Source organism: Chiloscyllium plagiosum, chromosome 16 (assembly GCF_004010195.1).
Source record: "Chiloscyllium plagiosum isolate BGI_BamShark_2017 chromosome 16, ASM401019v2, whole genome shotgun sequence".
NCBI lineage: Eukaryota > Metazoa > Chordata > Chondrichthyes > Orectolobiformes > Hemiscylliidae > Chiloscyllium > Chiloscyllium plagiosum.
This window is the reverse complement of record NC_057725.1, coordinates 1,710,025-1,725,527: the sequence shown is the minus strand read 5'-3', so window position 1 is coordinate 1,725,527 and position 15,503 is coordinate 1,710,025. Positions and strand designations below refer to the sequence as shown.

The 15,503-nt window shown below is 42.5% G+C and overlaps 1 protein-coding gene across 10 annotated transcripts in view; it reads left to right on the top strand.

The window, feature by feature from the left end:
- The window catches only part of ano1a (anoctamin 1, calcium activated chloride channel a), a 238,286-nt gene that overhangs the window by 189,848 nt on the left and 32,935 nt on the right, over positions 1 to 15,503 (top strand). For all 10 annotated transcript variants that reach the window (XM_043705340.1, XM_043705348.1, XM_043705346.1 and 7 more), the window contains 2 exons: positions 2,566 to 2,711; positions 11,465 to 11,617. In XM_043705340.1, the coding sequence (XP_043561275.1) occupies positions 2,566 to 2,711; positions 11,465 to 11,617 (299 nt within the window). The remainder of the gene's footprint in view (positions 1 to 2,565; positions 2,712 to 11,464; positions 11,618 to 15,503) is intronic.

Sequence of the window (15,503 nt, the reverse complement as noted above, 5' to 3'; positions counted from 1 at the left end):
CTGCTCCTCCACCAATCTGCGTGTCATAAGTTCCTTCTCAGTTCAGTTCTAAACCTGCTTCCTTTAATCTTGAGACCATGTCCTCTTGTACTAGTCTCACCTGCCAGTGGAAACATCCTGTCTCTATTTCTATTTTATTGATTTCCTTCATAATTTTATGTTTCTATAAGATACCCCTTCATTCTTCTGAATGCGATTGAATATAATCCCAATCTATTTGGCGCCTCCTCATAAACTACCCCCTTCGACTCCAGAACCAACCCAGTGAACCACCTCTGCACCTCCTTCCAGTGTCAGTACATCCTTCCTTAAGGAGACCAAATCTGCACACACTACTCCAGCTGTGGCCTCACCAGCACCTTGTACAGTTGTAGCATTACCTCTCTGCTTTTAAACTCAACCCCTTTAGCAATGAAGGACAAAATTCCATTTGCCTTCCTAATTACCTGTTGTACCTGCAGACCAACCTTCTGTGATTCATCCACAAGGACACCCAGGTCCCTCTGCACAGCAGCAAGCTACAATGTTTTACCATTCAAGTAATAATCTATTTTGCTGGTACTCCTACCAAAATGTATGACTTCACATGTATTAACATTGTATTCCATCTGCCAGACCTTTGCCCACTCACTCAATGTATCTATGTTCCTCTGCAAAGTCTCTCCACTCTGCACATTTTGCTCTGCCACTCAGTGTCATCAGCAAATGTTTACACTGTACATATCCACCAATTCCAAATCATCTGTATAAATTCTAAATTAATCAATTAATCTTCAGTTTATCTTTCTAAAGTAACATGTACATTTTAAAACTTCTAAAACCTTTTGACCTCCATAAGGATCTGTTTAAACCCTTCATTCCTTGGCACCAAGATGATGATGGGTAGGTCAATATTCTGCTAATATTTTAAATATAATTCCTTCAATAATTTTCTCAATCCAGTCGTCATAACATTAAACACTCTAATCCTCTTTTAAACTCTCAGCTGATGTCTGAAGCAACAATGACAGCTTGGTTTGGATCTTTGATTTCTGTCTTCACTGTGGAGTTTCTGGTTTGACTGTAACCTTGCATCTATTGAGATTCAATGTGTATTATGTAATAGTTGGTGTAACATCTTCACATTTTCAATATATTCTTCCACCAGTTCCTTATTAATTTTATAGTGAAGCTGCTAAGTTAACTATCTGAAGGAAAATGAGCAAGTTACAAACTTGCTGCTGCCACTCATTCCCACTCTCCACACCCAAATTCCTTGCACCCTCCACACACCAATCTCTGTGTGTATACTGAGCCAGTGTCCCTGCCTGTTGTGTGGGTGACCAGCATCAAAGCTTATCCACGGTAAGTAGGAATATGAACTGAGGGCAGCAGACCAGCTGAGCTCATACTGAATGGTGAGAAGCTCGAAGTGTCGAATGTCCGGCCCATAATCTGTGTGTGTGTTTGACAGATCTCCATGCGCATGTTGTTCCATCTGCTCTGACCTTATACCATGAGTAATAGCCAGATATGGGCACGTCATCATACAAGGAAAGGTGGGATGGGTCAGCTCTGTGTCTGCTGGAGTTTAGAAGGATCAGTGGTTTGATTCAAATGGAAGGTCCTGGGCAGTCGTGAGCAGGCGGATGTGAGAAGGATGCTTCCTCTTGTGGGACAATCTGGAACTAGGAATGTTGGTCTAAAAACCAGCGACACCATCATTTCAAGCAGAGATGAAAATAACTATTTTCTTTGAGGATTGAGAGTCTTTGGAGTCTTGACTTTTTAATGCCAAGGTTGACAAATATTCAATAACCTTTCATCATACATATTGAGAGGCAGAGGGTGGGGGAAGAGGAGGAGGAATGCAGAGTGTCAGACCAGCTGTGATCTTTGTTGGATGGTAGTGCAGGTTTGAGGGTCTGAGTGACCCAATCCTGCCTCTAGTTTGTATGTTGCTATGTGATGTATAAGACCAGCAAGTAATGACATTGCATCAATAAACCCAATTGCTAAGAGCTCAAATCACACGGTAACTTATGAAATTAATCAACTAGTTTGGTTATTAATTGATTGGGAGTATTGGTGGGAGGGGAAAACCTGAGCTGTGATTTTTTTGTCATGAAAGTCTACGTGCAACAATTTGCATCTCCGATCAGGGAGGCAGTGGTGTAATGATGATGTCACAGGCCAAACAATCCAGAACCTTGGGCCCATGTTCTGGGGGCATGTGTTTGAGCCCATCGTGGGAGGTGGTGAAATTTGAAATCAATAAGCTAGCCCAATAGTAACCATAAAGCCATTGTCGGTTGCCAGAAAAAGCCATTCACTAATGTCGTTCAGGGAAGGAAATCTACTGTCCTTATCTGGCCTGGCCATCGTGTGACACCAGACCCACAGCAAAGTGGCTGATTCTTAACTGCCCTCTGGGCAATTAGGAATGGCCCAGCCACTGACTACTTCATCCCATAAGCAGATTCTTAAAATTCAATACGCCCTCGTGTCACCCTGTTGAAACTTGTATCTGGTTTCAGTCAGCATGTGCCAGTTTCAATAACTCGGCTCTCATTTCTTGCATTTCAGGAAATTGAAGAAGCTGATCCGGTATATAAAGGCAAAAAGAGAAGCCAAATTGGAAACTGAGAACAATTGTAAGGCACCGCAGCAATATGAAATCGACTACAATCTGGAGCCATTTGCTGGTCTGACTCCAGAGTATATGGAGATGAGTGAGTATTCATTAAATTGCAGGATAGTGAATCCCCTTCCAAGGAAGGGTCACCCCACCCAAAACGTTAACTCTGATTTCTCCCCACAGATGCGCCAGACCTGCTGAGCTTTTCCAGCAATTATGGTTTTTGTTTGTTTTTCTGTTCAGTGCAGGAAACAAAGGGAAAGCAAATAATGTGGGTGGGGCTTGTCCTTAAGGATGAAATATTGAAATGGCCACACTTAGTAAGATAAACACCTCCCTTGTGAGATTAGCAAATGTAATGATGAGAGGAAGGATGTTTTGTATGGAAATCGGCAGGTATACTTCCAACAGGTGAGTTTCATAATCTACTTCTCAAAGATTTAGTTTTCTTTTAATAATGTTTGTTACCTGTGTATGTTTGAGACACAACAGATCTCTCCAAATTGGTTTTGATAATGTCAGGGCAAAACAGGGCATACACTCGTGCCCCATGCTGGGAGCTGATGGGAGGACAGTAGCAACATATGATCTTTTCTGGTTCAGTTTCATTTCTGGTTCAGTTTGAAGACGGCAAGGAATCAGTCATGCAAAGGAACACCATGGCAAGCCGTACTGGGGACGGGGGGTGCAGACTCCACCATTTCTTCATTTTCCCCCCCCACCTCCATCCCACTTTCCCCTTTCCACCTCCCCCTTGCTCTCACAGGAATAGCTCTGTTAAAATTTATAATTACAATTAACTCTGGAAAATTTGCAAGTTTGTGTACTTCTCTGAGCACAGCTTTGAACCAGGCATCCTATTAAGTGTTATTTCAGATGTGACTGTTCTTTTGGTAATAAACTGCATTCTGCGTAGCTCTGAGTAACAGACCGAACTGGTCAGGTGTATGTTAAAGCTTTGCCAACTTCCAGAATGTGGGATTCACTGTACTGACTCTCCTTGACTTAATTTTCCAAATTCCCTAAACTACTGCTGTTTTCCATGTGTGTGGAGTGGACCCAGAAATTCCTGTTGCATGTTCCTTTTTTATTAAAAAAAAAGCACCGCTGGCTGTGGAGTGTCTGAGCTCATGTTGAAATGCTGTGACAATATCTTGTTGCTATCACAGTCATTGAAGATCAGTTTCACAGGTGTTAGGAGGCCTTGATAGAAAAGGCTGTTCAACTTATCCATTTTCCTGAGGTTTTGCTAAATAATATCAGGCTGATGTAACGTCTGCAATTCGTTCTGTTCTGTGTAAGAATTAGATTAGTCATCACGTTGACCTGCCCACTTATTGAGCAAATTTCAAGCAATATGAAATATTGGTTTTAAAGTAGGATTTGCCTTCACAATTCTATTTATAATAAACCCACCTGCATATGACTATGTTAAACTATTGTTGTTTGCAACAATGTGAACACAATCCAAAAAATGATACAACACAGAGGAAGCCATTCAACCCATCAGCTTGGATATCCACTCACCTGTCATTTTCCTGTCGCCATGCAATTGTTCTCTACTTGGAGTAGTTCATAGAATTGTTGTGGAACAGAGGCCATTTGATTAGACTCTGGTCTCACACCTCGCAGACTCTGTCAAATGCAACTGAGACCAATTGCAAGTCAATGACATGGCCTTGAAAGTTCCTTTGTCGTGCACTGCCCCAGCAGCTGCTCCTGCTCTGGTGGTCAATGTTTGTAGCTTCCTTTTCTGGAACAATGCTCCTCTGGATTCTTGAATTGTATTTCAACCCATGCTCAGAAATGTTTCCATATCACCAGGCCAGTATGTTTTCTTGTTTGTAAATTCCAAGCCAGCAATTAATACCCATCCTTAACTAGACCTTACTGTGGATCTGGAGTCGCATGTAGGTCAGACCAGGTGAGGATGGCAGATTTCCTTTAGTAAAAGATGTTAGTGAGCCAAATGGACAGTTGTCACATGATCGTCAATGGGCATTTTTAAAATTCCAGATATTTTTTATCATTGAATTCAAAAGTTGGCTTCTGCCACTCTGGGATTTGAGCCAATGTCCTCAGACATTAGCCTGGGATTCTGAATTACAGTTCCACTGACATAACCATTACTTATCACTGGGCTTTCAAGCCCCACTCTCTGCTGCACTGAACATTAATTGTGACTGGCTTTTTCCAAGCTATTCCCAACTTGGAGGAATTCCCTGAGCCCTCACTCTGTAATCATTCAACTTATCCAGGATTTCCCTGTGGTCCTACTACAGAAAACCATTGTGTTCAGTTCACTTCAGCAACGTTGTGTACGAAGGAGTCCGCCTCTCTCGTGCTGTCCTCCCACCCCTCGTGCTCTTGCTGTATGTCATGAACTGTCTTCTAGTTGCAATTGGCAATCTGAGATTTGTTCATTCTTGATGTGAGAAGCAAAGAACTTGATTGGGAAATTTAACTTGACACAAGCAGGAAGCATTGTCAAATCCATTAAATCGTTTGCAGTCTGCAAATTCCCAGGATGTTAGTTTGACCCAAATACCGGGGTCTTCCCCCTTTGTCAAATGTTTGCTCTTGACCATTTCGAGAGGCAACACCTTGTGCAGATGGAGTAGCTGTTTGTAGCTGCAGAAATGACACTTTAATGTCATCAGTTCAGAACTGCTTCATCCTGGATCCACTGACGTGTTCTGGAATTGTGCTGGAGTTGCTCAGCCATTCTAGCCACTTGGTGTGAGAGCCCATCTCATGGGCACTGTGTCGTATTGACAAGTATCACCATTTGCTCCATTCTAATGTTGGAAAATGACAGGTGGGCCTCGCAGGGGTGCTCTCTAAGGAGTACATTGTTTACCGGTAAAGGGATGACTGACCAGTGGGAGGCTTTCAAAAGTGTGATAATGAGAGTTCAGAGGCGTTATGCTTCGGATGGAGTGAAGGGTAAAGCTGATCAGAGTGGAGAGTAATGGATGAATAAAGATATTGAGATTCTGGTCAAGAATAAGAATGACATATCAGATACAGACAATTGATTTTAACAGTATCTCTTGAATATAGGAGCATTGTTAAGGAAATCGGGAGGGCAAAGAGGGGGTATGAGTTGGCTCTGGCAGATAAAGAATATTCCAAAGAGATTCTAAAAGTACATTAAGAGCAAAGGAGCAACTAGAGAGAATACAACCCCTTTGAAGATAACGAGACTTTGTGTGTTGAATATCAGGTAATGACAGATACTAAATGAATATTTCATGTCAGAGTATATTGTGGAAAAGAAATGGAGGCGAGAGAGCATGCAAATAAATTCTGATGTTTTGAGAACAGTCCATATTACAGAAAATGAGGTGCTGGAGGTCTTAGAAAACATCATGGTGGATAAATCTCTGGGACCTGATCGAGTGTATTCCATGATATTATGGGAAGTTGGGGAAGAAATTGCAGGGTCCCTCAGAGATATTTGAATTACCTGTACCACGGGTGAGGTACCTGAGGAATGTAAGAAGGCTAATGTTGTGTCTTTATTTAAGAAAGGCTGTTAAGCAAAGGCGGAGCTATAAACCTGTGTAACCGGACATCGGTAGTGGGTAAATTGTTGGAGATTATCCTGAAAGGTACAATCTACACTCATTTGGGAGAGGCAAGGAATAATTAGGGATAATCAGTTTGTAAGGGAAATCCCGACTCTCAAATTTGATCACTTTGAGGAAGTTACCAAAAAGGTTGAGGGCAGACCTGTAGATGTTAACATGGACCTTCATAAAGCCTTTGATAAGATAGACTAACTAAAGTTAGATCGCAGGAGATTGAGTGAGGTTACCAGCTGGGTACCACATTGGTTTGATGGTAGGAGACAGAAGGTTTATGGTTGTGGTGGAGGAGTGTTTTTCGGACTGGAGGCCCATGATGACTGGTGGTGGTCCACAGAGATTGGTACTGCGTCCATTTGTGTTTGCCATTTATATAAACAATTTGGATGAGATTTTAGAGACATGGTTAGTAAGTTTACGGATGACACCAAAGAGAATATGGTGTGGAGGGGAGGTGGGGGATGCTCTGTGCTCATGGAGAATATCCTCACCCCTCTGTGTTTGATGATAAATGCTTCCTGAGTGGTGGTGTTCTCAAAGCAAGTAAAACCTTGTGCAATTCCTGTTTGACTTGCTGTGCAGTGGTGAGGATCACACCTAAACTGCCACAGATTGTAACAACTAGCTGTTTCTTACTAACTGTTTCTCACAGTCAACACATCGTGCATTCACTCGCACATAGGAAGCTGTCCATTGATCACCTTTTCATTTTCGGAACAAAGTCATCAATTTACCTTCAGGTGCATTCCTGTGTTGCCATCTTTTAAGTTATGTGGCTGTGGATTCTCGCCCCACTCCCAGGCACATTGACACTTGGCTACAGAGCTGAGGGATTCTGAGGGCACTTACATTGCTGTCCTGGTGGGATATTAAATCAAGTTGAATGAACATTTCATGCAGTATTGGAAGTAAAGGTGGACTGTCCTCCTGAACATGTCTGTCGACATCCCTCCAACAAAGGATAGGATTGTTCATTTAAATTATTTGTCGGGTTTGCTCTTGAAAAAATATTGTTACTGTAATTAGGAAAAAGAAATGAATTGACCCCCAGTGCTTTGGTATATCATGGGTGTAAGAAAGGTACTGAATAAGTGTATCACGCTTGCAGGTTTGGGTGTGTTTTCCACAATGTCCCAAGGTCCTGCTTGCTTGTGACTCAATTGTGGCAGTGTGAAACTGGAACACTTCAGTTTGTTGCTGTTTTAATGGCCCATTCACAAAAAACATTTCCCACTAACAGTGAAGCTGTGAAACTTCCTGCTGTCATCCAACTTGCTGACAAATTACATTGTCCTGAACTTCCAACAAATATTTATAACCTCTTTCAAACCTGACTACAGCTCAGTGTTTAGGACACGCAGCAGGCATGCTCATCCTCTGGTCTTTAGCCAGCTGTTTTTTGAAAATGAGGAAGCATTAAGTGAGGACTTAAAATACTAAAATAATGATTGGTATCCTTCAGAGAGACTTTATTGTGGCACAGCTGTAATTGAGGTCACCCTTTCCATTTATTGTCTTACAGCAAGATCTAAGTGTTCCTTGTAAAAAAAAAACTGATTCACTTTTCTTTTATATGCAAAACCTTGGCTTTTATTCTTCAAATCATTTCCTCAAAGTTTAGGATCTTTTGTCAAAAGTTCAGTGTGAATAGTCAAACTAAACAGAATGGTGTCCCTATCTCCAATGTAAGAATTTAGGTTATGTCCAGCTCCCTCTTACTTGTCAACTTTTATCTCTCATCTAAGTTGTCTACTTTGTCTATGTCACACCAGCATCCCACATGTCATAAGAATACCACTAACCCAAATGCTCAGTGATGAGTGAGTGGTACACTGAAGATCTTCAGGCGATTCCTGGAATTCAGCATTGTCTCCAGGGATCCAGAAGTGATGAGTAGAGTGTGGTGCTGGAAAAGCACAGCCAGTCAGGCAGCATCTGAGGAGCAGGAGAGTTGACGTTTTGGGCATAAGCCCTTCATCAGGAATGAGGCTAGTGGGCTAGAGGTGCTGGGAGTTAAATGGGAGGGGGCTACGGTTGGGGAGAAGGTAGCTGAGAATGCAATAGGCGGATGAAGGTGAGGGGGAAGGTGATAGATCGGGGAGGAGGGGTAGCGGGTAGGTAGGAAAGGTGAGGGACAAGTCATGAGGACGGTGCTGAGTTGGAGGCTTGGGACTCGGGCAATGTGGGAGGAGGGAAAATGAGGAAACTCATGAAATCCACACTGATCCCGTGTGTTTGCAGAGTCCCAAGGCGGAAGATGAGGTGTTCTTCCTACAGGTATCGGGTGGTTAGGGTTTAGCGATGGAGGAGACCCAGGACCTGCATGTCCTCAGCTAGAGTGGGAGGAGTGGTTGAAGTGTTCAGCTACAGGGCGGTGGGGTTGGTTGGTGTGGGTGTCCCAGAGATGTTCTCAGAAATGATCCGTAAGTAGGCGTCCTGTCTCCCCAATGTAGAGGAGACCATATCAAGTGCAACAGATACAGTAGATGATATTGGTGAGGGGTAGGAAAATTTGTTGGATGTGGAAGGATCCTTTGGGGCCTTGGACAGAGGTGAGGGGAGTGATGTGGGCCCAGGTTTTGCACTTCCTGTAGTGGCAGGGGAGCCTGCCTCTCTGTTAGGTACGTGGAACAGTCCATCTTCTGCAGTTACGCCAAAACCACCCTCCACCTGTTCCTCTGTAACATCGATGACTGTATCAGTGTCGCCTCGTGCTCCCACAAGGAGGTTGAACAGTTCCTCAACTTCACTAAATCTTTCAACCCAACCTCAAATTCACCTGGATCATCGTGGACACCTCCCTCCCCTCCCTGGACCTCTCCATCACCGTCTCTGGTGACCAACTAACTACACACATCTAGAACTGAAAGTGTGTTGCTGGAAAAGCGTAGCAGGTCAGGCAGCATCCACATCTAGAAACCCACCAACTCCCACAGCTACCTAGACTACACCTCCTCCCACCCTACCTCCTGTAAAAATGCCATTCCTTATTCCCAACTCCTCCACCTCCACCGCATCTGTTCCCAGGATGACCAATTCCACATTAGAAAATCCCAGATGGCCTCCTTCCAAGATGGCAATTTCTCTTCCCACATGGTTGACAGTGCCCTTCAGCACATCTCCACGCATCTCTGCCCTTGAACCCCATCCCTCCCAACACAACAAAGACAGAAATCTCTGTTTCTTTTCCTCCCGTCACTTTGGCTACTTTTGTGAATCACTTAAATTGTGCGTCGTCTCATTCTGAACCCTTTTAGAAGTGGGAGTAGTTTGTCCCTGTCTAGACCCTTCATGAATTTGAAAACTTCAAACAGATATCCTCTTAGTCTTTTACTTTCCAGGAGAAACGGTCCTACATTCTTCAACTTATCCCCAAACTGAAAATTCTCATTCTCATCCCTGGATCCATTCTTGTGAACACCTTCTGAACTTCTTCAATGTACTCGCATCCTTCCTAAAGTGTATACAGTTGTGTAGCTGAGGTCTCTAATACACTTGGAACGGTTTCCCTGCTTTGGTATTCCATCTCACTCTTAAAGGAGAAAGTGAGGTCTGCAGATGCTGGAGATCAAAGTTGAAACTTTATTGCTGGAACAGCACAGCAGGTCAGGCAGCATCCAGGGAACAGGAGATTCGACGTTTCGGGCACAGGCCCTTCTTCAGGATTCCTGAAGAAGGGCCTGTGCCCGAAACGTCGAATCTCCTGTTCCCTGGATGCTGCCTGACCTGTGCTGTTCCAGCAATAAAATCTCACTCTTAAAGCCTTGTGTAGAAAAAATTCAAAGCTGGCTCTAGGGATGAGGAAATGCTGGTAATGAGGGCAGATGGGAGAACTTGGGACAGTTCCCTTTGCAGAAGATAAAGCTGAACGGAGATTTGATTGAAATAATCAGTCATGTGTCTGGATAGAGTAACCAAGTGTGAAAATGTTCCCACATACGAAAGCATGGGATTTGATTTGATTTATTAGTGTCAACTGCTGCGATAGTGAAAGGTATTCTTTTGTGTGCTAACCAGACAAATCATTCCTTACATTTGTACATAGGGGTGATAGAAAGGATGCAGAATATTGTGTTACAGTCCCAGAAGGTGCAGAAAAAGATCAACTCTAATATGAGAGTTGCGTTCACAAGTCTGATAACAGAGGGCAAGAAGCTGTTCTTAAATCAGTTGGTACCTGTTTTCAGACTTTAGTATCATCTGCCCAATGGAAGAGTATAACTGGGGTGGGAGGGGTCTTTAATGTTGGCTGCTTTCCCAGGGCAGTGGGAAGTGTCAATGGTTGGAAGGATGGTTTGTGTGGAGGATTGGGCTACGTTCACAACTCTCTAATTTCGAATGAGAAAGTACAGGTATAAAATAACTTGTAAAAGAAGCAAGAGTGACATGAAGAAAGAACATTTTAAAAATCATTCACAGGATTTCCCAGAGATCCACAGATTTTCTCACAAGGAGTAGTTAGAATCTAGAATGCACTCTGAATGTGGTGGAGCGGGTGAAATTATCAAGGTTTTAAAAAGGGAACTAGATGGTTTTTTGGGAAGGCAGCATGTGCAGGGATATTGGGAGAAGGCAGGGGAGTGATGGGTGCAATACCCATTTGGCGAGCTAGCATAGATGTGGTGGGCGGAAATGGCAGTCAGCCCTGTAACTGTTTCTAATGAAGAGGTGCACCATTTTATTCCCAGGTATCAAGTTCATTCATATCACTGGCAAAATCGTTGCGTGTTTTTTATTTGTAGAGTGCGATGTTTCTCTGTTAATTAAAAATTTGGAATGTTTTAAGCTCTTAAGTTCAATATTTCAACTCCTATCTGAGTGCAATCTGCCTGTCTTAATCATTTTGTGTTGCGTGCTCTCAAATATAATTAAAATGGCAGCAGCTTATAGATGTGTAACTAACTCCTGTGTTTGCACAGGAACTCTATCATGATTCATTGCTCATCTTGTTTGATGGCATCACTGCTGCTGGATGACTAGAGATCTGTTGATTTGGTGCCAGATCCCAACCAATTGGGAAAGGTCACAAGATCACATCAGTGGGTGGATTTTTGTTTGAGTTCAGTAGTGAGCAATATTGGTTCAATGTTGACCACAAAATCCAGATCAAAATTTGACACAGACATACTATTTCTGTTCATTGCTATGTTTATGTTGTGATCCTATTTTCAGAGTGGCCTCAGGGTTGACTCTGACTCCAAGTAAATGATAAGTTGCTGTTTTTGAATGTCTAACATGTGAACTATTCATTCTGCAGTCATCCAGTTTGGATTTGTGACCCTCTTTGTGGCCTCCTTCCCACTTGCTCCATTGTTTGCACTACTCAACAACGTCATTGAAATCCGACTGGATGCTAAGAAATTCACCAGCGAGCTCCGAAGACCTGATGCAATGAAAGCAAAGGATATTGGTCAGTCAATCTCCATGATTATTGTGATACTTTACTGTTCTTAGTGACAAAAAAGGACAGCTTGTATCTGACTTAGTACAACTTGGGGCAGCACGTTGGCTCAATAGTTAGCACTGCTGCCTCACAGCACCAGGGACCCAAGTTCGATTCCATCCTGAAATGACTGTCTGTTTGTGTGGAATTTGCACATTCTCCCCTTGTCTGTGGGTTTTCTCCCGGGTGCTCCAGTTTCCTCCCACAGTCATGTGGATTGGCTGTATTAAATTGCCCATTGTGTCTAGGGATGTGCAAGCTAGATGAAATAGCCGTGGGAAATGCAGGGTTACAGGAATCAAGTAGAGGGCTGGGTTTAGATGGGATGCTCTGTACTTTAGGGATTTTATGATCTCTTGCTGTTCTCAGACCCACTTTTGTATAAAAGATGTCTCCTATTGTAAGATATAGTGCTGTCTGTTTAGTTCTGGGGTGTCCCAGACCTAACCATCTTCAGCTGCTGCGTAAATGGCCTTCCTTCCATCATAAGGTCGGAAGTGGGAATGTTCACCAATGTTCAACACGATTTGTCCCTGCTCAGATACTGAAGTAGTTCATGTTCAAATGCAATAAGATCTGGACATATCAAGGCTTGTGTTGACATGTGGCAGATAACATGTGACCATGTCAGGCTATGACCATCGCCAATTACCTGTGTCCCTTGAGATTCAATGATGTTACCATCACTGAATCTCCCACTATCAACATCCTGGGGGTTACCATTGACCAGAAACTCAACTGGACGTGCCATGTCAACACAAGCTACAAGAGCAAGTTAGAAGCTAGGAATACTGCAGTGAGTAATGCACTTCCTGATTCTACAGTCTACAAGGCCCACGTCAGGAGTGGGATGGAATACTCCCTCAAAATCCATTACGGCACAAAGAGGTCATTCAGCCCATGTCTGGATGAGTACAGCTCCAACAACACTTGTAGAACACAGATCCTGAAATTCCCTCCCTAACAATGTTGTGGGTCTACATGCAGTATATGGACTGCAGCAGTTCAAGAAGGCAGCTCACCACCACCTTGAGGGGCAGATGGGATGAGTAATAACTGTTGGCCCAGCCAGTGATTATTGTCCTTCCAGTGAATGAAAAACTGGGCAATGGAAACATAGGTTTAATAGCAACTTTCAGGTTGCAATTGGATAAATCCTATGAGTGTTGCAAGCATATAAAGAAACAGCAATGGAATTAACCAGTCAACTCTTCCAGAGAGTCAGCACACGCCATGGGCCAGATAGCTTCATCTGATCTGTACCATTCATGATGAGCTAATGAAATGCAAGATCATAGATTGTAAATTAGAAATGATATTCACAAACCAATTCCTTTGTGGACATCCTTCAACCAAATTATTTGTTTTAATTTTTTTTTAAATTAAACAAGACCTGCAAAGAATTCCTGTTGTACAGTGTGTTTCCTGTTATGTTTTTGATCAGGTTTGCTTTGTTTTCATTTCAATCATTTTGATTTCTACTCCCAGGCAGTTTTATTTTTAAAAGCTAGAATTTCAATGCTTTACCATGAGACAGATAAATAGATCCAATTGCAATGATCATTTCACTGTCAGCAAAGAGCTTCACAGAATCAGATATGGCACAAAGGCCATTCAGCCCATCGTGTCTGCAGCAGCTTTTCAAATCCCATCGTTACTTAAAAGCATTCTCCCGCACTTCCCCATCCCATACCCTTGTGCCTTATTTTTAATCCAAGTAACCATTCGCTGCCCTCTTCAATGCCTCAATTGAACTCACCTTCACCCATATTTTCTGGCAGTGTATTTTGGACCCTGACTACTTACTGTGTGAAGACCATTCTCCCTGCATCATCTTTGTTTCATTTACACTGAACTTTAAATCTTTTGTTCTTGATCCTTTTATGGGCAGGAACAGCTTCTCCCTACAATCCTCCCCAACCCACTGCTTATAATCTTGGAAGTCTCTTAGCCACCTTCTCCGCCAGGACAGTTCCAATCTCTCCAATCTATCCTCAGCTAAAGTTTCTCATTCCAGGAACCATCTTGTAAATCATTTCTGCATTCAATCCAATGCATTCTCATTTTTTCCCATCATGCAGTGCTCACAACTGTTCACAATACTCTGGCTGTGGCCTAACACGTGCCTTGTACAAGTTCAACATCACCCCCTGCTCTTGTACTGAGAACAGTGTAGATTTTATTAATGTCCGATTCTCTTCCAGCACCTTTTGCACTTTAGGACTCAGCAACTTTGCACTTTCCTTTCAACTGGTGTCTGCATCCTTTTTTTAAATAAAGTTCTGACTTTTTGATTTGCATGTATATTAAAAACAAAGACTAGTAACTTGTCCCTGCGTGGTTGATATATTTATGCAGCAATTAAGACCCTTGTCGCAATGAATATTTTTCAATTTCATTTCTTTTTTTTCTCAAAAGTGGGAGGGGAATTCACTTTGAGACAAATTAAGATGCCCCAGAACAGGTCTGTTCACAGCTTGTGCCCTTATCTGGAAGGGTGAAATGTTGGGGAAATGTCCCTTAGGTGTGTTTAATTGCTTTCAAAAAAGTGTGTTTATTTCCAGCTTTTCTGTTGTTTCCCGATTTACAACAGGTTTATATTTTTGAGTAACAATTTTTACTTCAACAGAGAGATTGAAAGTCATGAATGTTTGTTTGTGGTGAAATTCCTGATCAACCAATTGAGACCGGAACTGTGAATTATAAAAACTTAATCAAATCCAGGATGAGGGATCCTGGGCAGCTGATCTTTGACTCAGATATTTGGGGTTCTGTTTTGAAGAGGTGGATCTATGGCCATCAATAATCTGACAGAGAAGCGATGCAAAACATCTTGTATGTCAGATGAAAGGGGAGAGTTTGGTTCAAACTGAACCAAAGTGAATTGGTTCAAAGTGCAAATAGGCACAAAGGGATAAATCTACCAAGGCATCCTGTAGTTAAGACAAACTGTTAAAATGGACCAGACCTTCATGCTAGGCCCATGGAGGATATCAGAAGCACAGCTGACCTGATCTTCCAATTTGTTATCCCAAGTAAAATAGAGAGCTTTCTAGAATGGATTTTAAAATGGTCCAAGGAGGTGGGACAGGAGAGAAATCTCATTTAAGAAGAAAAAATAGATCCTTCAACAAGAGAGGGAGAGAAGCAGCAGCACATGGTTTTATTTTCTCAGGATTGTGTATTCTGCAAATGCTGTCATTTGAAGCCAGGATGTACAGCAAACAATGAGTTAACTCTTCTTGAAATAGAAAGTAGCTTCTTAAATTTCAGTAGCATCTGCAAACCATGGAAACTAGTCACTAAGCTAATTCCCAGATTCTGTTTTGTGGGAGATATCAGCCATTGGATTTTCTGGCTTCATATATACACACACACACACACCATATGTTCGGAAGTTCCAGAAATAGCCAATATTGCAAGGTTGGTCAACAAAATATTAACCCTTATCTAACTCGACTGCATTAATTAAAGTATCCTTACTTAAACTAGCAAGTGACATTGGTGCAATTTATTCATGAGTGATGTGATTTTCACGGAAAAACAAATGACATTTTATTGCATGAAAGGATTTAAAAAAGAAACTGGTGCAGGAGTAAGTTGCCAGTGTTAACAATAGCATGATTATCAGAAGGGTATATTGTAACCTGGGCTGAAAATGTGTTGCTGGAAAAGCGCAGCAGGCAGGCAGCTTCCAAGGAACAGGAGAATCGATGTTTCAGGCATAAGCCCTTCTTCAGGAATGAGGAAAGTGTGCCCAGCAGGCTAAGATAAAAGGTAGGGAGGAGGGACTTGGGGGAGGGGCGTTGGAAATGCGATAGGTGGAAGGAGGTCAAGATGAGGGTGATAGGCC